Source organism: Bufo gargarizans, chromosome 4, assembly GCF_014858855.1.
Source record: "Bufo gargarizans isolate SCDJY-AF-19 chromosome 4, ASM1485885v1, whole genome shotgun sequence".
NCBI classification, from domain to species: domain Eukaryota; kingdom Metazoa; phylum Chordata; class Amphibia; order Anura; family Bufonidae; genus Bufo; species Bufo gargarizans.
The window spans coordinates 481,856,255-481,883,495 of NC_058083.1; the positions used below are offsets into that span (position 1 = coordinate 481,856,255).

Genomic DNA, 27,241 nt, shown 5'->3' on the forward strand with positions numbered 1-27,241 from the left:
AAAATAAATAAATGTATGGCATGCAAATTGTTGATCAGAATGAAATAAGACCAAGGGCTCATTCACACTTACAAACAAAATACAAATCAAATGCTGTTACTTAATATGATTTATTTCCAATTTTTTTGTTCCATATTGTATCGACTTTCGTTCAATGTTATATTCAGAGTTGTATGTTTCATCTATTTGTTTTGTTAAAAGGATTAACCGTCTTTGCATGTTTTCTTATGCTGTAGAAATTATTAAAAAGAAAAAAAAAATACACGAGCTATGAAAATGTGCAATTTCCTTTTAATTTTAATTCATTAACTTCTATTGCCAGAAATAAATCTGTTGGGAAAAAAAGCACCATTTTCATCTTTAAAAAAAATATTGCCTATTTAAAAAAAAGTGAACAAAACCATTTAAATATAATTTCCTTTTCCCATAAAAAATTGAAGTAATACAGATACACAAGTCTGAGATCCAAATCTGCCCTCACCAAAAACTGAAGAAAAAAAGTAAATATCTGAAGAAAAAAGTAAATAAATCACCGGTTGCTGTGGGCTATCTCCCCCACTTTCCACCAGTTTTCATACATGCAACCTGAAGAAATTAGGACACGGAGGCTTGAAATCAATTAGTCTGATTTTTATTATGGGAAGAGGGGGTATGTAGATATGTGCTTCCCTTACACTGGGAGTGATGTAACATACCATGTTATCAAATTTACAAACATATTTTTTTTTTATTCATTTTCCACCTACACAGGGACAAACTGATCCGAATCTTCAGTGACACAAATGGAAGTGCTGAGTAGAGACAGAACTTTATACCGTGAGCCCAATTCAACTAAAGGGACAGTACGAATGAAGTGATACTACATACAAAGCCTATTAATACACACTGCAACCACAGACCAAGGCCTTTCTTTCCATGAGGCGGAAGCTTAGCTGGCATCCAGGCTCAGTGGAGGCTGCCATCTTGTAGACTGTATCAAAATTCAAAGGGCAATCCTTAGCCTATCATGGAATAGACATGACATCATCACCGCTCCTAATGGCTGAGGCCTACACCAGATATGTGAGTAGTTGATGCCACCAAACAACCACAAGGCTCCAACCAGACTTTTTCTGCGCTGCCATCTTTGTGAACAACACTGTTTCATATAGGCGACCTCAAATTTAACCCTTTTGCCCCTGGGAGCCTCTACTCAAGTTATTTTTGACAGAGTGTGCAGAACATCTGACCCACAAACCCCCAAATCTCATGTCAACATTTTGGTTTCTCCACAAAAGGGACTGTTAGGAGATATTAAATTGAAAACAATATAATTAAACTAAAAATAAAATGGGTCCTAGAAACGGACCGAATATTTACACATTTCAGCTGCTACAGGCAGCAAGAGGCTGCAAGTCCTATATCATACACCTTGAAGAAGGACGCACATGTGTGCATCTATATACACATTATCAGAAGTGGTGACCTTTGGGTTTAGACCAAAAATACATAGAAGTGGATGGAGAGAAAAAAAAGTTCTGCATTTCCATATTATTAGTAGACATCACAGTCCAGGTGACCAATAAATAATTCACAGGAGGAGGACAGTTTCTACAGCAGGTCCAGACTGATGGACATGGAGGAGGTCTCCACCCCAGATAGGCAACCATTGTGGCTCCTATTCTTCTCCTGACACCACTGAGGGGCCCTGGCCTGATGTTCCTTACATTGAAGTTTACTTTCCAGAAACTTATGTTCCTTGGTTCACAAAACCTGGAACCTCCAGGAGGCCTGATCTTTGTAGTCCAGACAGTCAGTGGAGTTGAAATTGAGTTTCCAAGAGGAGGCAGCAGCCTGGTCCTTGTAGTCCAAGCAGTCAGAAGAGTTGAATGGCAGTCCTGTGCTGGCATAACCCTGGTGGTGGTGATGGTGATGGTGGTGGCTGGAGGTCTGGCTTAGGTGGTGGTGGTGGTGATGGCTGGACATGGAGGAAGGAGTCATGGGGCTGAGCTGGTGAGGGTGGTGGTGGGAGTGCATTGGGGCCAGGTAAGAACTGCAATCCATCCCTCCAAAGTAAGAGGAGGATGGGGCAGGGTAGCCCTGCGTGTACCCGGCTGACTGGCTGTAGGTCATTGGATAAGACGCAGATGAGGAGCCAGAACGCTGCATACAAGAGGCACTGCTGGGTCCCAGGGGGTCTGGGGCAGCGCTGGGGGCAGGACCAGTGCCTGGGGAGATAGAGGCAGGGCTCCAGATGGAGGAGGCTGTGCTGCCATTCAGGGCTGCGGAGGCTGTGCCCAGGCCTGGGTTTCCAGAAGAGCCGGAGCTGGAGGAGGAGGATGAAGAGGAAGATCCGGAGCTGGAGACTGCAGGCGGGGTGAACTGACCGCTGCTCTCCGAGCCTGGGCTCTCCCGGGCCGGGCTGCACTTCTTCTTAGCGGGCCGGTTCTTGGCTCCAGAGCCGCTGCTGTTCTGCTGCTGTTGCTGCTGTCTGCACTTAGCCCGACGGTTCTTGAACCAAACCTGGAGCAGAGACAAAAGGGAACCATTATCCCATTACATGGAGTCCGGCTGAAGAGTCCGCTCTATACATTATACATATGCGCAATACACTTATTAGAAGGGGTGAGTGAATGAGCAGAGTGGAAGGAGGAGAGGACCGAGAGACCCTGCTACACTACACCACTGCAGGGATTCCGAATACATGAACACATACAGCACATGATATGTACATAACTCACAGATAGGGGTGTGTGTGTGTAATATATATATATATATATATATATATATATATATATATATATATATACACATACACACACACACACATATACACACACACATCTATATAAGCACATAGCACGATATATGCGTGCATACATACATATATAAGATGACAGCACATGATATGTAAATACACACACATACCTATAAGCACATATCACATGATTTTTTAAATATATATATATATATATATATATATATATATACACACATATATACACATGCATACACTTAAATACATATATAAGCAGACAGCAGTATATACACGTGTACTAAAGATCACCACAAAGTAACTTAGATGCAGGATCTAGGAGTATCTTTTTCTTATCTTATTATTAGACTTCTATTAACCATAAACAAACATTATATGGACTCCTATGTAGAGCTGGGATTATATGACGACTGTCCATCATCCGGAGACTTCTGCTCCTTGGAAACGTATTACTTATTAGCAGCTTATTAATTACTTTGCTCCTCTTGGACTTGTGGAGACTAAAGGATCGATTACATTTATTGGATCTAAGGATAAGAAGCTCGCTCAGATAATATTATTGCGTTTTTAATCTTCAATCCAACAGGATCATTATTTTATAGGCGATGAGATCGTTAGACAAAACGAAAATATGCGATATGTTCTGCAGGTGGCCAAGTTTCTTCGAGCTCTGAATTTCGTTTCATAAAATAATTATTCGATTAAAGAAACAAAAACAAAAAACACTCCTCACTTAATAAAATTATCGAGAACGAAAAACGCCGGTACCATTTGTATAGGGATCTACAGACTCTGATGGTTTAAAATTCTGATTTTAGGAATTGGTCGGGAGCAGATGTGTAACTTTGTATAGCTGATAAATGTCGCTGTCCTCCTATATAGTTACAATCAGAATTATCCCATGCATACACTTACATAGTTTTTTTTTTTTTTGTAATAAATATTAAACGGGTTAATGAGCTATATACAAACACGGGGGGCTTCTTTCTGTAGAGGGCGCTACATTTCCTATAACCAGTCTGCCAATCTGATATACGCTCCAAAATAATAAAAAAAAAAAAGTTCAGCAGTTTTTACAGAAGGTTCAAACATTTTTGTTTAAATATATTATTATTAATAATAATTTCTAATGATATAATTACAGATCAGAACAAGGATCCTCTCGGTAAAATCCCTATAACCTCCAGCATACAGAACCAGGTTACACTGCACCGAATCTGCAGCGCTATAGGTCTCCATCTGTTCTATATGGACTACAGGCTGGACTACCAGATGCCTGCGCTTGCCCAGCAGTGCACTGTTGTGTAGTAGACCTTTAGTAGTCCACCCCACCAGACCTACAGAAACCAAACTCAGAGCCTCATGTGAGGTCAGACAACATGGAGAACAGGTGGTCATGGCTTACACCACACCACTGGTCACATAAACCTAAGCCTTCCGCCAGAGCTGAACTCCACCACACCAGAACAGCTCAGGCCACCCCTTTTTTAGAGTATACTAGAGTGCAGCTGTCCTTGTAGCCTCAACCATCAGAAACACAACTTTACATATCCCCAAATAAAGAATCACGCCAAGAGTTTCTGCAGCAGCTGAAGGGGTCAACTAATCTAAATGCATGTCGCATATAGTGTCTTTTGAGGTTTGTAGAAAATTAGATATTTAGGATAAAGTAATAGTGATCATGGGGAGGGGCAGCCATTTGTGCTTTTTGTTTTTTTTCTGTCCATAATCCAAAAATGGCGGACACTACAGTGACCCTCCCTCCAGCCAAAAATAACTGACAGAGAAGCAAAGATGGAATTAAACAGCACAGGAGGAGAAGCTACACAGGAGGTAGGTTGCCGGTTAGGCGGTGCATTACCTGAACGCGGGATTCCGGCAGGTTTATCTTCAGGGCCACCTCCTCCCTCATGAAGATGTCCGGGTACCGGGTCTTGGCGAACAGAGCCTCCAGCACGTCCAACTGCGAGCGGGTGAAGGTGGTCCGCTCCCTGCGCTGTTTACGTGGGGTGGCTGTAGACACAGGACGCGGAAAATGTTAGTACATAGAGCTAGACCTGACTGCACCTCAGCGCCTGTACACACAGTGGCTTCTAACTTTACAATAGCAAACTGATCAATTAGGTATTTTAATAGCTTCAACTGAGCTCATCACCCATACTTACATCAGGATAAATACTGGGAGACGTTAATAAAAAATAAAATAAAAAAAAAGATGTAGATAAAATACTGAACTTAGTGTGTGGTATTATAAATCATTACAAGGGCCTAGTAATTAACCGTCCGAATTAAATGCCCCCGTCTACTGTACACCCATCACCAGCCAGACCGTAGGTACAAGAAGATAACCTCCATATATCATTTGTGGTGGTTACTGAACCAATATAATAACTTCTAGAATAGGAACTTATCCCACAAAATAAAGCGCTTACAGATTATATATATATATATATATATATATATCTATCTATACACACACACATATATATACACACACTGCCAGCGTCTTATCCTTACAGAAGATATCTTCTGATATATATATATATATATATATATATATATATATATTATGATTTTTAGGGAACCTATAGAGAACCAATAACTATTCAGCACACATTGTAACAATAGTGTATAACTCTCCAGCTCTCTCAGTACATTATATATTTATTACAGGATGAAGTATTTTAATAATAGGAAGCATTAACACAACCTTAATGCCAGCAGAAGATATGGAGCAAGCTGCAACTTGTCATTAATATTATGGACTCTAAATCAACATTTATCACATTGTATCATCTACAACAAGGGCAATTATCACTGTCACAACTACACCTCACACTTCTGTACACAAATTAAGAATGCAGCCAGTATTACAACTTTAAAAGAAAAATATATTTCATAAATGTGTGTGAATAAAATGTATATATATATATATATATATATATATATATATATATATATATATATATATATATATAAAAACGGGCAGCACTCCAAGGAATAAAAATTTACTTTATTCACCCACAAGGATCATGCGACGTTACGGCTCTACACAGGAGCCTTCCTCAAGACACACACACACACACACACACACACACGGAGACCTGCATCCCCCATTTTACTCCCGAGTTGTACACAAGGCCTTTACAACTTTACTGAAGAGTGAAGTAACACTGAAGTTTTCTTTAGTAAAGAGAAAGTGATAGCACTAGTATTAATTGTAAGTAACACTGGAGTAGGCCCTGCTCTCTCCATACAGGTAGAATTTGCTCTGCACCCCGATCCTAGAATGAAGCTGAAAACTACAGAACAACTTTAGAAAACTCTTCGGGCCTAATATCTAGGCTACCGGGAAATCTGTTGAAAACAAATACTATAAATTATATGCCGCATCGTACAATAGTGTATGTATATATATATATATCCACACACACACACACACACATACACACACACCATTGTACAATGCGGCATATAATAAAATACTGTACTTGTCATTTTATTTTATTTTTTTAAATCTAGCCTCATAGAAAAGGTTCAGACTTTCAAAACCTAAAACGAACCAATATTACAGATCTCCCCCTGTTCTGCTCTACAGAATTGTAAATATTTATTTAGGACACGACCAAGAAAATAAATACAATGAAAATTAAAAATAAATAAATAACCAAAAACGAAAACAATAAAGCGGTGTTCTGGGGGGTGTATTCTACAGCCTTACGGGGCACACACAGTCCGCATGAGCAGGGGTGAGAGATTTGGGGGTGGTCTGACTCTTACCTGGGTATCCCACAGACGGGTGGAGTAAATCCATTGCCGGTCCTGTAAGCCCCAAGCCATTCATGCCATAGGGGGGCTGTTTGAGGTATGACATCATGCTAACAGCTTCCCAGGGGTCCCCGATATTATCCACAAACTGAATGCACCCCTCAATCTTACACAGACACAATGGTCATTAATAATTTCTTCTTCTTCCTCCTCCTTTTCCACCAAGTCAGGACCAAGTCTGAAGGACAGAAACAAAGAGCAGTTATGTATCTGTAATAGACGGTGACATGCAGTGTATAGAAGAACCGCAGACTTCTGACAGATATTCCAGGGATCCTGGGAAACAAACGCACAGCTATGGCAGAATGCACACTGAGCTGAACGCCTGCGGATCCCCAGTTCTCACCCGACCCCGACTATTTCTGTCTTTTATTTGCAACCTAAACTTTTTCTTTTTGCAGATGGCTAATGCTCCTGCGGTATCTGCCACCAGTCAGGGCTAATTAATGGAGATCCCACAAATACCCTATTTACATAACCAGGTGGATGCAGCCCCAGACAATGGGCATACAGGCAGGGGCTGGGGGTCCTCACATCGGGTTCCTGCACATCCTACCTGCTGCTGGAAAATTACCATCTGCTCTGTGCAGACATTTTTTTTGGCAATAGACCTGCCCTGTGTTGTATAAGAGGTGAGGAGGAGAAGGAGGAGGGACAGGGCAAAAACACAAACACGTCTTTCAGGGATCAAATCAGGTGAAAAATTACCAATCCTAATCCAAGAAATCTCAACATGGAAGAGACAAGGCAAGAGAAGAACCGGAGTGAGAGCAGGAGAGGAGCAGAACTTGGATCCTCCAGGCAGATTCCTCACTCGGGCCTCGCTTCTTGCAGCCTCTCTCCCTGCAGCCTCTGCCTCTCTCCCTGCAGCCTCCGCCTCCCTCCTTGCAGCCTCTCTCCCTGCAGCCTCTGCCTCCCTCCCTGCAGCCTCTGCCTCCGCAGGATGACAATGTGACCTGGATGCTGCGGGCATTGCTCCAGAAAGTTAAAGTCCTAAAAAGTTTTTCTTCTTCTTCTTTTTTTAAAGGGACATATCCCATTTAACGACCCCTCCCCCTTGAAAACCCTGTTTAATAAAGTTGGTGCCAGGGGCTATGAGAGGAGAGAAGCCTGGCAGCGCAGGCAGAGGGCATAAATCATTTACCTTGCAGGCAGAGCAGATGTCTCACGCCGGCCGCTTTAGGTGATAGGAAATGTGGACTGATGAAGATTGATCACCCTACTCGTGCCCTATCCCTTGTAACGAGGGGCGGTGGCGTAGACGTGCGTCTTGGCCAATCGGTGCAGGGGACGGTCCTGAGTGACGCGCGCCTCAACCAATGAGGTGAGTTCACGCCTCCCTCCGCTGACTACAGAAGCAGCTCCAGTCTCCTGAAAGTGAGCGGACGGGAAGGGGAACTCGATACAGGGCTCCGGCTTTATAACCCGGGGATTAATAAAACAAACACACCCGGGCCGGGATCCGGTCTCCAGAGCTGCGGGCTGGGGCCTAACCCACCGCAGCATCCTCAGCCTCAGCCACAACTCAACTTCTGTATCACATTATTAAAAGTTGTGATATAAGAATCCTGGAACCAGATGTGTTCTAATAATAATAGTCACTGATTACAGGACATCACAGGAGAGCTATCATCTATCTATCTATCTATCTATCTATCTATCTATCAATCAGTCTATCTATCTATCTATCTATTTATCTTTCTATCTATCTATCAATCTATCATCTATCTATATCATATCTATGTTCTATCTATCTATCTATCTATCTCATATCCATCTATCTAATATGTATCTATCAATCATCTATCTATACCATATCTATTATCTATCATCTATCTATATTTATCTATCTTTCTATCTATCTATCTATCTATTATCCATCTGTCTATTGATCTATCTACAAGATTAATCAATTTTGTTAGACTGCAACACTTTTTCATTTCATTATTTCGAAATATATTTTTTCGTTATTATTATAACAAATTACCAAAATAACATCTTTGCATATCTACTGCATTGTCTATTTATCTATCATATAATATCTATCTAGAAATATATTTCGATATATATAGAGAGATTTCTTGTATATTTTTCATGTTTTAATTTCCCTGTTTTATTTATTTATTATTTTTCATTCCTATTGGTTTCATTAATCAGATACCGAGTAAACAGATGATAAACAGTTAACACCATTTAGCAGAGAGGGACAGGACTTGGGGGGATATGAGGGGCAGATAATCATCTCTGACAGATCTGCGCATTAATTAGTTTTCCAAATTTACGAGTCCAGAATACGCCCGGTTTTGTGAAGAGATTTACTAATGAGTCCTAATACAACGGGGGAGATATGGAAGAAATTACAGGAAAGAAAATACAAGTTAGGTAGAAAAAAAATTGTTACAGTGAAATTATTCTACTTTGAAGATCGAAAAAAATACGTTAAAGTGAAAATTTGCAGAAACTGTAGAAACCTAGTATTCTTACAGATTTGATACATGACAAACATGTTATCAGAACCAGCGGCATAGACCTGTAGAGCTGGGGGTACAGGGCACCCAGCAATCCACATTCCTATTTGGAAAGAAAATGTAATTTGTTCAAAGTGAATCCCTGACAGACAACCCGAAATGTACCCGAATAGAAAGAGGGTGAAAAAGAAGAAAAAAGGGGAAAAGGAGGGGGGGGGGGGGGGCAGATCTTTCTCCAGTCTTCAGAAGTCATCTATGCACGAGCACTTTCCGTACCAACAAAGACTCCAAGGGCCATTCACAAAAAATAATTAACTTCTCCTCCTCACAAATAGACCCTCTTCTCTTCTGGAACTTTCAATAATATTTCAGATCTATCTATCACCTCTTTTTATTAATCTCCAGGTAACTAAATACATATATATATATATATATATATATATATATATACACACATATATATATATATATATATATATATATATATATATATATGTATATTACATCGATTGATAGATATTAGATAGATCCATTGTATAGATATGTAGATAGATATTAGATTATGTAGATAGATATTAGATCCTTTATATAGACAGACAGGTAGATTGGCCCCCAGCCCCTGTAGGTGTCTGCTCTCCCTCCTCGCTGTCTGTAAGGCTATGAAAGTATCAAGTAGCAGAAGCCCTTTTTGTAATAAGAGTATTTTGTCTAATCCCAAATTGCAGGAGAATTTTCTTAATGCCTCTGCCCATAAACCTCGGATTAAGGGAAGTTTAAAACGAAGAAAAGGGGGGTGGGGGTGGGGGGGGGGCAGAAGGGAAGAGGAGAAGGAGAAGAAAAGCCACAAAAGTTTAGTGTGTGTGAAGCAGGGAAATTGTAGCAGGTTCTGGAGGGAGCAGATATTTGTCTCCTGCAGGATCCAGGAGGTTTAAAGAGAAGATGAAGACTCAGCAGCAGCTCCTGGTCCATTGCTGGGGTCTGACTGGATCTCCGGCACCTGGAATCTTCTACAGTCTGGGATCTTCTAAAGAGAAGAGCAGCCCCAGATCAGACACCTGGAAGGCTACACAAGACCCTGATCCTACAAGACACCCCCCAGCTCCCACCTCCAGGGATGGCTGACTGCACAGAATAGGAAAATATCTGCCCTCCCCAGGGGCTCTTTCATTCATTTTGGCCTTGGATCCGGATGACGGTTCATGAAGCTTCCAAATTGCAGGGGCAGAACCCCCGACTCCTTTTTTTTTTTTCTTTTGTTCCTTTTTGATTGGGGGCTGTTTGTGTAGCTCTCCGGGAAAGGTAAGGGAGAGGAGGTGGAGAGAGGGCTGACGACCCCCAGTCTGTAGCCTGCACCCCAACTCCTTGTATGTCTGCTGCCTTCAGCCTTCGCCTTGATACATTGTTTCCACCTCTGATACATTCGTTTCTAAATCTCATTCCTAGAAATTCCAGTAGCATATGAATAAACCGCAGGGATTTACAATGTGGGGAGAACTTTTCTGCAGCCACAGGTTGTAGATCCGAGGAAGGAATATCTGTGATGTGTAATCTCAGATAATCTACAACAAGATCAATCACCCATGCTGTAATCCAGGACACGGGGATTATTATATTTTTTTTTAAACTAATTTTCTCAGTTCTTCACAAGTCTTTTTTATGCACACATGAAATAAAAAAATCCATTCATTATGGTAAAAGTTTTTATAACTATTAAATGTCAGACTGTCATATGCATTAATTTTTGTAATCTGAAAAGAAAAAAAATGATTGAAGTGGAAAGTTCCAGCCACAAGACTGGTCCCTACAATGTGATCTGCATTTGCTGTATATACTGTTTATGCCACAGATCTGGGTGTTATAGGTAAAGTAGCAGTCACCGTGTACAATAGGCGGACACCAGGGAATAAGGCCATTTTATACTCCTCCTCTGCCTTTCTATGGGGACATTTTGCTTTTCATATAGGTTTAGTGTTGGTGTCTTTATGCATAGTTCTATATTCCAATCTCCTGCAGCCTCTACCCTATCTCCCATCTACTATATGGATTATACAAGCATTTACTACTTGTACACATACATTTATAATACCTTACTTAAGAAATAATCACCATATAGATTAGCAGCAGTTCCATAAAACTTCTCAGGAGTAAAAAGTATAAAAAATGTTCTTTGTGCAGCAGTATTTGTTCACATTGTATTACCTTGGAATGAAAACCAGGCAGGACCCATAAGAAATGTGCTGCACCAGGTAGGACAGTATTAAAAAGACTGCAATGTAGTCACTGGTTATACATCATTTGTTCCTATGTATCTAAGGCTATGTTCATCTTTGTCAGTTTTTCTGTACCATTCTAAGAAAATAACCCCCCCCACCAAAAAACAAAACAAAAAACAACAGCTGCAAATCCATCATTTGACAGAAATTAAGACAGCCCAACAGACACCATTGACTATAATGGGGTCCATCAGGTTTCTGTCAGCCTATTTAAAAAAACAAAAACAAAAAAAAGACAAAAACAAAACAAAACAGTTTATATGACAGAAATGAACAGCATCAAATGGACACCACTGGCTATAACCTAATATCTATCTATCTATCTATCTATCTATCTATGTAATATCTATCTATCTATCTATCTATCTATCTATCCAATATCTATCTATGTGTCAAATAACTATCAAACATCTATAAATCTATATATTTATCAATATCTACAATTCTAAATATCTAGTTATCTATAAATCTATATCAATATCTAATATCAATCTATCAATATTTAATATTTATCTGATAGCTATCAATCTGTCAAATATCTAATATCTATATATCAATAGATTAATCAATTATCTTTACCTATCAGTATCTCATATCTACCTGATAGCTATCTATCCATCTGTCAAATATCTATTGACATCTAATATTTAATTATCTATCTAATCTATTTATATAATCTAATATCCATCTATGTAATCTATTTCTAATCTATCTATTCTATCTATCTCCCTATGTAATCTATGTTAGCTATTTATGTAACCTATCTATCTCACTCTGTTAGATATGTGTTGAATAACTATCAAAAATCTATATCTATTTATCAATGTCTATAAATATAAATTAATGTAAAAATACTGTATGTAAATATATCAAACTCAAAATAAGCACTTTTCTCGTTATAAATGTTGAATAAAAACATGAATACGGTAAGAAATATTCTGGTTTTATTGAAAATTGCATGAGACAGTAATAAATAAACAGTTGCACCAATGTGACATGATGTATATTCTGACAGGACACAGTATAATATATCATACCGGTACAATGTGGCATGACACATGAATAGTTTTATTTTTATTTTTTTTAAATTCATATTTATTTTCCTTTTTCGCAGAAATAAATAGCAACGGCGTCATAAGCGAATAATGTATAGTTTCAGTCGTAGTTAAAAGCATAAAATAAATAGGTTTTCTCCCACAAACGGTTAAGCTTCTGACAGAAATGTAAACTGCAGCTGGTTCTGAAGCCAAATGTAATATGGAAGGGCTTTGTGGGTAATCTATGACACACGGGTCAATCCTCTGGCGGAACATACACAGTATTTCATTTGTGGAGAATATTATGTAAAATAGCTGATCAAAATAAAAACCTGTCAATACAGCCTGGCGTGTATACCATTCAAATTAAAATGTAGGTAGCGTACATGGCAATAGAAAATGGCAGGACTAGGTGAGAACATTGACGGAGACGACGCAGTCTCCAGTGTAGCTCAATTAAAACAATATTCGGTTGCTCTAGCAAGTCCTCCCCGACCATCCGTGGTAGCTTACTAGGCGACTGCTAATGGAAGAAAAGTTGCTTTGAGAAGTCCTTGGGCCATACAACAGGTGGCCGCCTCTGTGTATTCAGCTTCAGTGCGTTATTACCGACTCCAGGACAGCGGTGCAAAAAAGGCATTCGTTTAACCCTCTCAGTGCCAGAATGCTTTTGCGGTCTCCATTTATGCAGAAGTTGAGCCAAAAATCAAACATTTGAAACTGAAATTATTATATTAGAACTTGCGACGGCGACTCGGGCCTCCCCTTTGCCGGGTTTCAGTTTAGTCTTTATAATAGCGCTTCCAGTCACTCAGTGAAACCACGATGCACAAGAGATTATGGGCCCGAGCAGCGTCTTTCCCAAACGGTGCTGGTCACTGGATTAGACATTTCTCTTCTTTCTTGGTCATTTTGCCTTTGTTTTGCTCTAGAGTCCTTTCTAAGTGTTCCTCCTCTTCCTCAGCCCTGTGATGAAGAGATATACGATAGTCAGGAATAATAATAGAAAAATATATTAGGACTCCATGGATAGGAGTATTTGTCAGTTATTGTACAGAATTTAATAATTAAAACAAAAACCCCCACAAAACTGAAAATTACAATTAAAAAAACAAACAAACAAACAAAACCACCGTCATGCTGAAACCATAATTCTCCAAAGCGGTACATTTCCTTTGGGCTTGTGTTATAATGTATTCTTATTATGGTCTATACTTTACACTCGACAACTAGAAGCTGATCTGATATTTTCTATAATTGTCCACCCAAGGATCTCGGAGAAGTTTGTAATCTAGTACATGTCAAACTTTGGTTCATGAGAAAGTATCTCAGACACTGGGGTTATCTTCTTGACAATGTCTCCATACAGCAGCGTACATGAATGGGATGTGTTCTTAGAGCTCTATGTAGGCACCAACAGCATGTACAACCTGTATACAAACATAGTACCCCAAGCTTCTGTTTGTGGGGAGTGAATTTTGACATACAGAATATTTGATGTTAAACAATAAAAAAAAAATGTAAGAAAAAATAAAAAATGAGAACCCCTATATATTTAAAAAAAATATCCTACACCTTAGCCTATTTCCTTACCAATTTAGCCACCCATTACTGTAGGCTCATGCTTAAATAATAATAATGATATAAAAAAATGATTAATTTTGAGTCAAATGTGATTTATATGGTAAAATGTCTGACGTGCTTTGCTGAAGTGACAGCTTTAATATGCTCGTACATACTGTATATGGTGCAAGGTATTTTATTTTTGTGTAAATACTGAATCATGACATTCCCAATCACCAGCAGTGTATACATAGTTATATATCAAAATTATAATGAGGAGGGTCATTCATCTGACCTGGCAAAAGATGGTGGAGGAAGCCATTGGGTGTTGAGGCTGATAACATCATTACAGCCCCTACATTTTATAGATTATTGGGGGTCCCAGGGGTTGGTCCCATATTATCACACAATTACTCTGCATCCTTTTAATATCCCATAACAGTCTGATAATAAAATGGAGGTATAGCTGCATGTAGATGGCGTGATGTGGGCACATTTTTGCATCTGTGTTACAGAGCTGCAATGCCATGAGGTCTGGAGGCTGCGACTGTTATAAGAGTGCTCAAATGCCGCTACCTTACATCCGTCTAAATGTTGCCTAACTGGGAGATACCCCAGTAAAAAAAAATTTAGATGGGAAGTTACAACGGGCAGGGTCCTCTCACCACACTTCTCTGGATTGCAAAGCTCAGCTGAATAAGATGGCTCCTTCATGAAATATTATATAATTTTATTTATTTCTGGAGATGATTGCACAGAAATCCCAACACAGTGTATCGTCAATGTGAACTTACTCCTTCTCCTGGGCATCCAAGTCTCTAACCAAGGCATCGCGCTTATTAACCAGGATAACCAGTTCATCGAGTAAAAGTTGTTCCCGTCTCTTCTGGGCTTCGGTTTTTTGCCAGTCTACAAAACAGATCAGTACATTAAAGAAGGACTCTACAAACACTGGCATTATAGCTACCAACATTACATAAGAGCTATTGCGATTCTCTCTATATGTATACACAAGGCCACAGACCATGCCTCCACTAGGAACCTCATCAATAATTGACCTTTTAGGGTACGTTGAGCAATCCCCTCCATTAGCTAGAGCAGAAAGTTAGATCAGCTTCAGTGGACTGCCAATGTCCAATGAAAGCAATGGAGGCTGAATTGATCGCTAGGAGTCTGCAGAGTAATTCTTTATTTTCCCTGCAACAGTTTCTGGAGGACTGAACAATATTTTACAATGAAATACTGATAACTTGCAGCCAAGTAGGAGGGTTCATAGATACATTGTAATCCCCTCATTGTGACGACTGATGGGGGTCCTTAGGATAAGCCATCAATATTACCAAACAAAAGATGAGACCAGTATGTCTAATCTCCATGGCCACAAGACCATGAGAAGTGATGAGTGCTTTGCATCTCTGGAAACAAAACAAAAGGCACCAAACAACTTTAAATGTTACATATCATAGATATAACTATAGGAACGAGGAGAGGAAGAAGGTAGGTTAGGTGGTCCTTGCCTCCTTTCCCATGGGTGAAGCACAGCTCTAATTTATGATACAATTTTAAAACAGATCTTACTTCCAGCTGTATATCTGTCCTATACGTTATAGCAATTGTCTACCTGAAAATACTATTGGATTTTATTTAAACAGCGGCAAAATTCTGTGCCAATGCATAATATATTGTTGCTCCAAATCCACTGGAGGAGGTAAAGTTAAAACGTATTTCCAGTTATAAACAAGTTTTCAGAAATGGATACTACAGGTGAGTATAATAAACTTTGTAATATATCTTATTAAAGAATTATGACGCCTCCTGGGCTTCTCTGGCTCTTCCCTCCTCATCAGTAAGAGCATGCCATCTAAAGCTTCACACACAAAGGTCTATGGGGAGAGAAGGAAACTGCTTCCAACTAGAAGGTGATTTATTACCTCACTCAGAATAGTGGTATATAGTCTTATCTAACTAGATATAGTAGTAAAAAGTGCTAAGTGTAGAAGAGCTAATAAACTGAAGTTTGGGTGTCTCATCTGGCAGCTCTCTCCATAGAGGTCAATGTTAAAAGCAGTAAACAGCAAAGCAGCCTGATAGAAGCAGTAGAAGTATTTTTCTTTAACAAGTAATATTACAAAGTTTCACATAATTACCCGTACTACTAATTTATGGAAAGTTGTCTTTTAACTCGAGGTACACTTTAAATAAAATTAAAAAAATCTGACAGTTTGCAGTAACCACAAGGGGGAGGTCTCTGTTTATATTACATATGTAGACCTCAATGACAGGACAGTATGCAATAATCTAAACTCCACCATTGTCCGAATTGTACCGTGACTGTGATAAAGCAGGGGATATAGGAAATCTGTAATAAAAAAAACTGAGCTCCGATCTCTATAAACTATATCAAATCTTCTTACATTTCTCTTTTTTTTCCAGGAATCCCTTATTCATTGTGAGGGCAACTATTAGTTTGCTGCCCACAGGGAGCCCCACAATACAAATTCATAGGACTGTCAATAGTATCAATCATTCTCCTGTCCCACAAGTAATGGAGAAACCTCCCTATCTTGTAATGGGAGGGTAATGATATTCCTGGGCATCACTTTTGCTACATTGCCCCTTTCTCCATGGTCACCGCTAAATATAACATCCAGTGTCAGACTGGAGTTCCTTGGGCCCACCAGAAGAAATTATGCTTGGGGCCCAATTGCCATATTATCAATATGAATAATGTAGAATAGTTTTTGCTTCAAATAAACATACCCTAGTGGCAATTGATTGGTTCAAAAGGCAGCTCCAAAAAGGTTTTATCTAATGAACCTTTGGGGCCCACTATGGTATCAGAGTCTTGGCCCACCAGAGGATCCTCAGGTACTCTGGTGGGCCAGTCCGACAACATCTGTGTGGTGGAGGTGAGGCAAACCGGGAACTCCATGCCAACCTTTTATCACTTACCACAATGGATATCAAAAGGGTTTTCCAAGAGTAGAATATTGATTACCTTTTCTCAGGATAGGTCATCGGTGTCTGAATGGGTGGGGGTCCTACACCCGGCACCACCATCAGCTGCTAAAAGAGGCTGCAGTGCTCCGGTGAGCAGTGTGGCCTTCTCACAGCTTACTAAGCACAGTGCTGTACGTTGTATAGTACAATGGGACTGAACTGTGCCTACGCCATGTGCCCGATGAACGTGACGTCACTGACCTAGGAAGAGCCTCTTCAAACAGCTGATCAGCGGGGTGCCTGGACTCAGACTCTATCCCGAGGACCACGTAGAAAAAGATGGAGACAGAAGTTTGTAATATATCTTTTTAAAGCATTGACAAAGGCTCCTCAGCCGAAACGCTGCATTTGGAATAAATTCCAATCGTTGGAAGTGCTGTCTCCATCTTTTTCTATATGGACTATCCCAATATACACGGGGAAGCTTACCACGTCCCCAGGAGACGTGCACCCATGGCTCATCTTCCAGGAGTGCTGTTTACCTTCGTTTTTTTCTATTCTGAGGACCGGTTGTCAATACTCTACTCCCGGACAACCCCTTTAAATGCGAATTTATTTACAGAGCTTTATTTATGTATTTTATCTTAGTTTTTACTTTTGGCTAATATCAGATTTACAAAATAAAGTTCCCCAATGCGGTCACTGTGTTATTATAAAATAAAGCTACAGCTATAATAAGACTCCTCTTCGGTGGTACCGCCTGCCTGTGAACATGGCGCCGCTATTGTGTTTTGTCTCTATAGACACAGTTCCCATTTATTAAAGTTCTGCTCAGCTAACCGTCACAGATAAGTAAACAGCATCATCACCTCTGATAAAGCACAGCTCGCCCATGTAGCGGTGTTCTGCGCAATCTGGAGAACATATCACTTCTTCCTCTCAATTTGTTGTTTTAGGAGAAAATGGCAGAACAAAGGCATTAGATAAGCCAGAAACGGAGAGGCTGCAACAGGTTTTATGCTGCATTAGATGGATGAGCAGTGACCTCCGAGCTCGGGATAAGTCAGACACTGTGTCCTTATTCCCCTCTCATGTCCCACCGTACAGACCATACGCTTCCATTCGATTATATCTCCTCTGTGCATAACGTGTTAATGGCATCCCCTCTTATAGTATGTCACCACTAGCGCTGGCTTAGAAGACCACTAAGATACCATACTTTCCCGAGGTAGAGAAGTAGCCCACTATTGCGCTCTTATCTCACGCTGGGTATTTGGTAACAGTTTGAGGGACCTCACACTGTGACCCATATGCTCTGCAGTGACTTGAAAGGGAAACACTAATTGGCTCAGACATTAAAGCAAAAATAAGCAAAATGTGGAATATTGTTATAATAATATAATGGACTAATTTATGAACATTTTCCAAACAGATTAATAAAATGAGAAAAAAAAGCTGTAAAGCGAATGTCCACCTTTTAAAGAGGACCTGTCCCCAGGTTATGCAATGGTGCCCTGAAGAAGAGGACCTGTTGATCCCTAAAACGTGTTCTTTCTTTTATTTTATTGATCAACTTCAATAAATGAGAAGATCCTGGTACACATGCCTGTTGTGATGGTTCCTTGCGCCAAAAAGGTGAACATTTTGAATATGTATTTGTCCTTTTGGGAGATGTTCTCCAGGCAATCCACCTACGGCAGAATACCGTACAACTAGGACACTTTATTTGAACAAGCCTACAATAGGGTTCTGCCTATTTAAGCACAACCCAACAAGACAAGCCTCCAATTTGGAGCCTGTGTTATTCCGGGAGGTCTCCTCAACGTACTTACCCTATGTTGCGCCTGTTATTCCTGTTGTAACAGTGATTCTTGCCTTTCTATTGAAAACAAACAGTTCCCTCTCCCTAACTACTAGCATTCCCCGTGTAATATCAAATCTGGAGCATCTATTCTTACATCTCTATGTTCTGCCATTACTTTATTATTCCTGCTAGAAGTTATGAAGTAATTGCTAATAGTCTGCAGTGAAGGTTCAGATGGGTATTACCAGTTGGGCGTGTGCCCCTGCAGTCTGACACTGGCAACATTGATTGGATAAGGTCAGACTGTGCAGGGACACCTCCCCAACTGGTAACACCCGTCTGGACCTTCATTGTAAAATGCTAGTACTTCATTCACAACTTCCAGCAGGAATAATAAAGGTATGGTGCATACAAACAGATGCTCCAGGATTGTTATTACATGGGGAATGCAAGTAGTTACTAAAACAGACATGTCAGGAGAGGTGACAGGCCCTCTTTAAGATCATTTTAAGGCCCAATATTCAGTGGCGATTCATTTCTTATTATATTTTTATCGGGGCGCCATTTTTTCTGATACAGAGCTTCAAATCCACTGCATTTCTGGCTTCTTGGAGTGGCCACTAGAGGGGGTGTAGAAGCATACTGCACACTGTGGTCAATGTATAATCAGTATCAATCTCCAGTTCAGGCTGTAATAAAGCTGGAGGTGTCCCGATGCTATTATAGACATATTATGGGCATTTAAAGGATAACCGTCATATTTTTATTTATTTGCTGGTATATTAGAGCTAGGCATGTATACCTGAGTTAGTCTGTCAATGATTGCCAAAAGATCTGTAATTACCTTATATAACAGCTTTCATTAATGTCTCCTGTCCCTTTCCACTGCTCCCTTAAAAGACCGTTGCTATGGCTCATCTGTCTCCGGCTAAGGCTACTTTCACACTAGCGGCAGGACAGATCCGACAAGCTGTTCACCCTGTCGGATCCGTCCTGCCGCTATTTCTCTGTGCCGCCGCTCCGTCCCAATTGACTATAATGGGGACGGGAGCGGAGCTCCGGCGCAACACGGCGAAAGGCCGCCGGACTAAAAGTATTGCATGTCCGACATTTTAGTCCAGCGGCCTCTTACTGCTGCGCTGTGCTAGAGCTCCGCCCCCGACCCCATTATAGTCAATGGGGACGGAGCGGCGGCACGGCGAAATAAGCGGCAGGACGGATCCGACAGGGTGAACAGCTTGTCGGATCTGTCCTGGTGCTAGTGTGAAAGTACCCTAAGAAGACAGGAAGACATAGGGGCGATCCTTCACACTGCATGCCTGCATTGGGCTTCAGAGTGAGGAGGCGTGTCTCTCAGTAATACAATCTGATTGGCTGGCAGGAAGCTGTTTGCTATAGCAAGTTTGTATGTGACCTGAGGGAATGCAGTTTTGGCCTCAGAGAACTGGAACTGGTAGAGGAGCCATCTTGAGAAGATCCTCATAATGTAGGATTGAAAACAGACGTAACTAAGGGGAAAACTTAAGGAAAACAGTGGTAAGTGAAGAAACTAAAAGATTGCTTTATTGCTTTTATGCATAATGCTGCTGCAGTAGTAACATATGCTAAAATTGATTTTTTTTAAATGAAAATATGACCGTTATCCTTTAAAGTCAATAACTTTGAACAAACTATGCATAGATCAGCAGTGCAGGTGACTATAAGAACATATAACGTCTTGTCTGCTAAATCTGTATTGAGAGACAAGGTGGACTGTCAGCTCACTGAAGAATCAGATTACATACTGCCTATAGAAGTCTGTGGAGGTGGAGTGAACTACTAAAGGAAGAATGAGACATGCTTGGTGACAATGGGATGTAATACATTTCTTTTGTATCAGCATATTTTAATTTGTGGATTAGAAAATCATAACCGCCCCCCCCCCCCCCACTAAACAAAAATAAATAAAAAATAAAAAATTTGTATGGCAGCATGCTGAAGGTATGGCTCGCTTGTTGATGTGGCCTGCATCTTATCTTCCAAGCCTCCTTGTCCATATCTTAATTAGAGACAACTGAAGGAGGACAGAAAGCGGCAGCTGGTGCTAGACACCACAGAGGGGGAGCCTCTGGAGAGGTATTTTGCTGCACTGAGGTATGTTGTTCTGCCAGGGCAGTATTTTGTGCTGCACTGAGGTATATTGTTCTGCCAGGGCAGTATTTTGTGCTGCACTGAGGTATATTGTTCTGCCGGGGCAGTATTTTGTGCTGCACTGAGGTATATTGTTCTGCCGGGGCAGTATCTTGTGCTTTACTGTGGCAAGTTGTTCTGCTAGGGCAGTATTTAGTGCTGGACTAGGATATAGTGTTCTGCTGGGGCAGTATTTTGTGTGGCACTGTGGTATGTTGTTGTTCTTCTGGGGCAGTATTTTGTGTTACACTGAGGTATGTTGTTCTGCTGGGGCAGTATTTTGTGTTGCACTGTCGTATAGTGTTCTGCTGGGGCAGTATTTTTTGTTGCACTGTGGTATAGTGTTCTGCTGGGGCAGTATTTTGTGTTGCACTGTGGTATGTTGTTGTTCTTCTGGGGCAGTATTTTGTGTTGCACTGTGGTATGTTGTTGTTCTTCTGGGGCAGTATTTTGTGTTGCACTGTGGTATAGTGTTCTGCTGGGGCAGTATTTTTTGTTGCACTGTGGTATAGTGTTCTGCTGGGGCAGTATTTTGTGTTGCACTGTGGTATGTTGTTGTTCTTCTGGGGCAGTATTTTGTGTTGCACTGTGGTAGTGTGTTCTGCTGGGGCAGTATTTTGTGTTGCACTGTGGTAGTGTGTTCTGCTGGGGCAGTATTTTGTGTTGCACTGTGGTATGTTGTTGTTCTGGACCCTACTACAGCATGGGAGCACTTCTAGCGTTTCTTTGAAGGCCATTTCAAAGGGCTATCTGGGAATGGTTTAAAATGGCCACCAGCAACCCTTCCTAGAATGTAAGCAGATCCAGTTGCCTCCATTTGCACAGCTGCTTAGGGCCAACCTGCGGTTCACCAGCTGTTGCAAAACTACAACTCCTAGCATGCCCAGACTGCCTACAGCTATCAGCCTACAACAGGGCATGGTGGGAATAGTAGTTTTACAACAGCTGGAGAGCAGCAGGTTGGCCATCCCTGGTCTAAGTGGGTGAGTGGTGGGGTCTCACTTCACATTCACTCTGGAACTTGCATATAGTACAAATTGGTGAGTTTTCCTGTCATGATGGCATATCACAAGCTGTTCTGCAAGGGGAGGCAACCATTCATCCTGCTGGCGGCCATTTTAGATAATTCCTGGAGAATCCTTTTAAGTTCCTAGACTGTGCCTGAATCTGAGCTCAGTGTGCATGTGTATTGGGGAAGTGTGTGTTGTGATGGATGAAGAATCAATCAGCTGACAGCCATCTGACGTGTTATATAGGAGCTCCCCAGACTGACCAATCAGATGTCCGCATGTAGGGGGAGCTATTAAATCATGTACTGGACATGGTGGCGCCTCTATATTTCTGAGAATACATGGTAATTTGGAAACAATTAATATTCAGGAGTCTGCAACGTTGCATATTATTTATTAGGCTTTTCTACGAGGATTGGTCTAAAGACACAGAAAAGAAGAATTTTCTGCTCACAGATAGTGATGAGCGGCAGGGGTCATTTGAATTAGTTATATTTTGTGAATATTTTGTAGAATATTCGTCATATATTCGCAAATTTGTTATATTTTAAATTGACAAGGTTATGATCGCGTAATATGCAAATATTGCATGCTCAATATAGGCGTGGGTCAAAAACGAATATATAGCACTATATATTCGTTTTTAGAATAATCGTCATTTTTTCTATCTGAACACATGATTCTTCTCTTCTTCTTGCTTGTGGGCCAATGAGTCATTGGCCCACAAGCAACTTAAGCAGGGAGGAATTATGACTGCAGATGGAAAAAGATGACGAATATTCTAAAAAACGAATATATAGCACTATATTCAATATAGTGCTATATATTAGTTTTTTTTTTAGAATATTCTTCATTTTTTTCCCATCTGAAGTGAACACATGATTCCTCCCTGATGTCATTGGCCCACAAGCAAGAAGCAGGGAGGAATCATGTGTTCAGATGGAAAAAAATTACGAATATTCGTCATTACGAACATATAGCAGTATATGCTAAATATTAGCGAATTCTCGAAGTCCCGATATTTGAGATTAAAATTTGCTATTCGAATATTCCCGCTCAACACTACTGACAGACCCTCTTTATATTTTCATTTTTTCCTGCTTGTACATTGAGGTGGTACGCTTACAGAAACGGTTACATTCTGTCCGTTCTGAAAATTCAACATGGCTGCCAAAAAATAAATAAAAATCAAGGATAACATAACCGAAAACTACGATCCTTACGCATATTAGAGCTACCTAAAATTCACTACGGGCATTTTTGTCTAGTGTCCCTAGCCTTTACCTATCTTTCCAGGCATCAAAACCAGGAAATTGATAACTATTTGTTTTAAACCTTTTCTAACCTAAACCCCCTGTAGCAAAGAAATTAAAGACTCCCTTGGGCAGAGGTAGGGTTAACTAGCCTAGTGCTTCCCCAGTCAAGTGCCCTTTTGCACAGCTAGTCTGCAGGAGCTTGTAGCTGTCCATCATCCACCGGGCCACTCCGCCCCTCTCATTAGGAAGGTAAATAATGGCGAGGAGTAGAATTAGGTGATGAGGGAGATAGCAGAACAAATAAGGAGCAGGAGGAGAAACAGGACACCAGCTTAAAAAATCCATAGCCACTGACTCCAGCAGTGTCTTTTCCCCCCATGCACCTTCCAAAAAAGCAGAGTAAAGAGTGTGTGCAATCCTTTTGGATTAGTCTCTTCTCTCTCCATTGCCCTGGGCAATCATGTTAAAACTCACATGGCTGGTGCTTATTGAGATAAACCTAACAATGCACACCAGCGGTTACCATGTGAATCTTCACAAACCACACAAGAATGTGCTGGTTCAAATCCCCATGACCCTCCTCCAAAGGCAAATTTATTCAAGACAGCACACTGCTCTGTGGCGCTCTGAGAGCGGGTGCTGCTAGTGGGAATACCACCTTATATCTACACTCTTCATATTAGATGCAGCATCGTGTCAGATAACAAAAAACATTACAGTACGACGACTTAAGAAAAGTCAGCTAAACTAAGTTTCCCATTTAGAAACTTAAGAGGATTTAAAGATGGGCTTCAACAAGCTTTAAAAGTCCACAATGTAGAAGACACTTTTTAGGTTTTGCATCAACATCTACTAGGACAGTGGTGGCGAACCTATGGCACGGGTGCAAGAGGCGGCACTCAGAGCCCTCTATGTGGGCACCTGCTCCCTGGAAAAAGTCTATGGTGTATCAATATGCCTCAGACTTCTCCTGCCATTCATTAGTGCAGGCGCACTATGAACAGCGCAGGCAGTGCACTGAATGCCGGCAGGCTAATATAGCTGAATGATAAAGTACATGGAAGATATGCTGTATTGGACTGTAGTATTCAGGATAAACTGTTTTCTTGGCACTTTGAGATAAATGAGTTTTGTGTTGTAGTTTGGGCACTCGGTCTGTAAAACATTCGCCATCACTGTACTAGGAGGTACTGAAGTATACGGCACAATATGGTGACAAACACCCCGCCCCAAATATATCTTGATAGGGAGGGAAGCATGTCTATCCCATTTCTTTAAGTCAAAATTTTTTGGGAAGTAAACCATTTCAAATTTTGTCACTGGATGCTGCAATACAAAGTAATTAGGTAAGGTAGTCCCTGATATAAAAGGGTTTTCCGAGACTCTACTACTAATGACCAATCCTCTGGACAGGTCATCAGTATCTGATCGGTGGGGCTCCGCTGTTTGAGAAGTCACCAACACTCGCAGTCTCGCTGCTCACCAAGCACGGTGCTGTCCATTCGATAGCGGCTGTGCTTGGTATAGCAGTTCAGCCTTATTCACTTCAATGGGGCTGGGCTGCGTCTAGGTCATGAGACCAATGAACATGACGTCACTTAGCTTAGACCAGGGATGCTGAACCTACGGCCCTCCAGCTGCTGCAAAACTACAACTCCCATCATGCTCTAATAGCTGTAGGCTGTGCAGGCACACTGGGAATTGTAGTTTTGCAACAGCTGGAGGGCCGCAAGTTGGGCATTCTTTATTCAGATCTGACTATATATGTTACTGTAGGACTCTTACTTATGGTAAAGGCCTTGATAAAAGTGCCCAACTTAGTGTTTTTGGTGGAACTGGCTAATTACATTATGTGTATGGGGCCTCCAGACTCTCCCCCAACACAAGAAAGGTTGGCCATCTTGAATTTCAACGCCCAATTAACCTCTGCCAGAGGTGTCTGGCAGCGGCCTACTTCCCTCTTCCCATTGGCAATGCACGCACACTCATATAGAAAGAACACTTGTGTAGGTGTATGGGCTATAGATGTCCCTATAATGTTTATTGCATTTTCTGAATTAGGGTGGCACATGAAAAAGTAGCCCACCGGCATCAGCAACTAAGTCCAGTGATTTCCTCGTTTAGCATTGTCGGACTCTTTCAGTTGCTGCACACACGTTATTCAGTGCGGTTTCAGGTTCAGAGATTTCCGCACTTGCTGACACGTTGTTTGTGATACACCAACTTGCTGAGACAGTCTTCGAGTTGATTTTTGGGCGATACTTGCAATCTGCAGAATTTTATATACAACTTCATCCGGCCTGATCGATGTAGGCCTCGGTTTCTTCATGTTTGCAGCAGAGCCAGTTTGATGACGTTTCCGAACCAGACTGAATACAGCGTTTAGCTGGTAGTTTTGTGCCTGTTACTTGTCCGCAAAGGTCTCTTGCGTTTTCTTAATCGATCGGCTTCGCACATAGCCGTTTACAATCACTATTCGCTGTTCCAGGGAGAGCACCATCTTTCTGACACAATAGGCTACGTTTATCAAACTGAATAATAAATCAGTCTTATCTTGCCCATAGCAACCAATCAGAGCTTAGCTTTCATTGCCTACAGGGCTCTGAAAAAATGAAATCCAAGCTCTTATTGGTTGCTATGGACAACGAAGACAGATCAACTATTTGGCAGTTTGATTTGGAGATATTGGTGGCGGGTGACTTTTTCGTTGGCCATGCTGTACTTGATCAGTACAAATGGTACCTTCATATATGCTCTATTATGGTATAAAGACATCACAGAGGAGGGGTCCTCCCGCTTGAGACCCACTTCGATGAGAAGTGCTAAGAAGCATCTATGGGCCACGGCCAGTCAATACATTGCACGGGAAGCCATTCTTTTAAGTGTCTGCCATATTTTACAACATTAGCCCTGTAGCAGACGTTGAGCTGGCTTTATTAGAAAAAAATGGTTGTCTTGGTGAGACCCCTTTAACCCCTTAGTGACCAGGTGATATTTTTCATTGTTGCGTTCAAAGAGCTACAACTTTATTTTTCCATTGATGAGGGCTTGTTTTTTTGTGGGACAAACTGTAGTTTTTTAATGACACCATTTTAGGGTACACATACTAATTAAAGTTTATTAACTCTTTCTGGGGGGGTGAGTCTTTACGGTATAAATTAAGCGGCTTTCATTTTTCAACATAAATAACATTGCATCTTTATTCTCTGTATGATTACAGCAATACCAAATATATATAGTTTTTTCACATTTTACTACTTTTGCACAATAAATTATAAAAAAAAAAGAAAATATGTTTTTGAATGGCCGCATCCCAAGAGCCATAACTTATTTTATTTTAATAATCTTTTAATCAAAAATGAGCAATTTTGTCACTTTTTAAAAACATTTTTTGTTTACAACGTTCACTGTAAAGGATAAATTACATAATAATTATGTAGTGTGGGTTGTTACAGACGCATCAATACCAACATTTTCATTAAACGGCTGTTCAAATGGAAAAAGGTGTATTTTTATTTATGTAATAAAACTTTTTTTTTAACAATTTACTAATCCCACAAGAGGACGTTAAGGCCCCTTTCACACGGGCGAGTTTTCCGCGCGGGTGCAATGCGTGACATGAACGCATTGCACCCGCACTGAATCCTGACCCATTCATTTCAATAGGGCTGTGTACATGAGCGATGTTTTTAACGCATCACTTTGGCATTGCGTGAAAATCGTAGCATGTTCTATATTGTGCGTTTTTCACACAACGCAGGCCCCATAGAAGTGAATGGGACTGCGTGAAAATCGCCTTGCATCCGCAAGCAAGTGCAGATGCAATGCGATTTTCACGGGTGGTTGCTAAGGAGATGATGTTAATAAATAGGGATGAGCCCTGGGACCCGATTAAAGTCCATTTACTTTATTATTTTCCATTATAACATGATTATAATGGGAAATAATAACATTCTTTAATACAGAAAGCTAAGTAAAATGTCCATTGAGGGTTAAAAAAATAATAAAATAATTACTCACCTCATCCACTTGATCGCGCAGCCGTTATCGTCTTCTTTCTTCTTGTTGCAGAACCTGCAAAAAGCACCTGTGCCGACATCAGCGCAGGTCCTGCTGAATGAAGATAGAAGGTTCTATC

General features: G+C 40.7%; 2 protein-coding genes across 6 annotated transcripts in view; both read right to left on the reverse strand.

Moving 5' to 3' along the window:
* Window positions 1-481: 481 nt before the first annotated feature.
* OTX1 (orthodenticle homeobox 1) lies at window positions 482-7,792 on the reverse strand. 2 transcript variants are annotated; one of them, XM_044290770.1, is made up of 4 exons: window positions 7,728-7,792; window positions 6,536-6,761; window positions 4,617-4,768; window positions 482-2,502 (listed from the first exon to the last, which is right to left on the reverse strand). In XM_044290770.1, the coding sequence occupies exons 2-4, from the start codon at window positions 6,630-6,632 to the stop codon at window positions 1,744-1,746; spliced, it is 1,008 nt and encodes a 335-aa protein (XP_044146705.1). In that variant the 5' UTR covers window positions 6,633-6,761; window positions 7,728-7,792; the 3' UTR covers window positions 482-1,743. The 2 variants fall into 2 exon arrangements, with proteins under 2 accessions (XP_044146705.1, XP_044146706.1); XM_044290771.1 differs by lacking the exon at window positions 7,728-7,792 and adding an exon at window positions 7,292-7,478.
* Window positions 7,793-12,246: 4,454 nt separating this feature from the next.
* Window positions 12,247-27,241, reverse strand: part of EHBP1 (EH domain binding protein 1) — a 357,318-nt gene continuing 342,323 nt past the window's right edge. For all 4 annotated transcript variants that reach the window (XM_044288819.1, XM_044288821.1, XM_044288820.1 and 1 more), the window contains 2 exons: window positions 14,719-14,833; window positions 12,247-13,327 (listed from right to left, as the gene is read on the reverse strand). In XM_044288819.1, coding sequence (XP_044144754.1) covers window positions 13,237-13,327; window positions 14,719-14,833 — 206 coding nt within the window. In that variant the 3' untranslated portion in view covers window positions 12,247-13,236. The remainder of the gene's footprint in view (window positions 13,328-14,718; window positions 14,834-27,241) is intronic.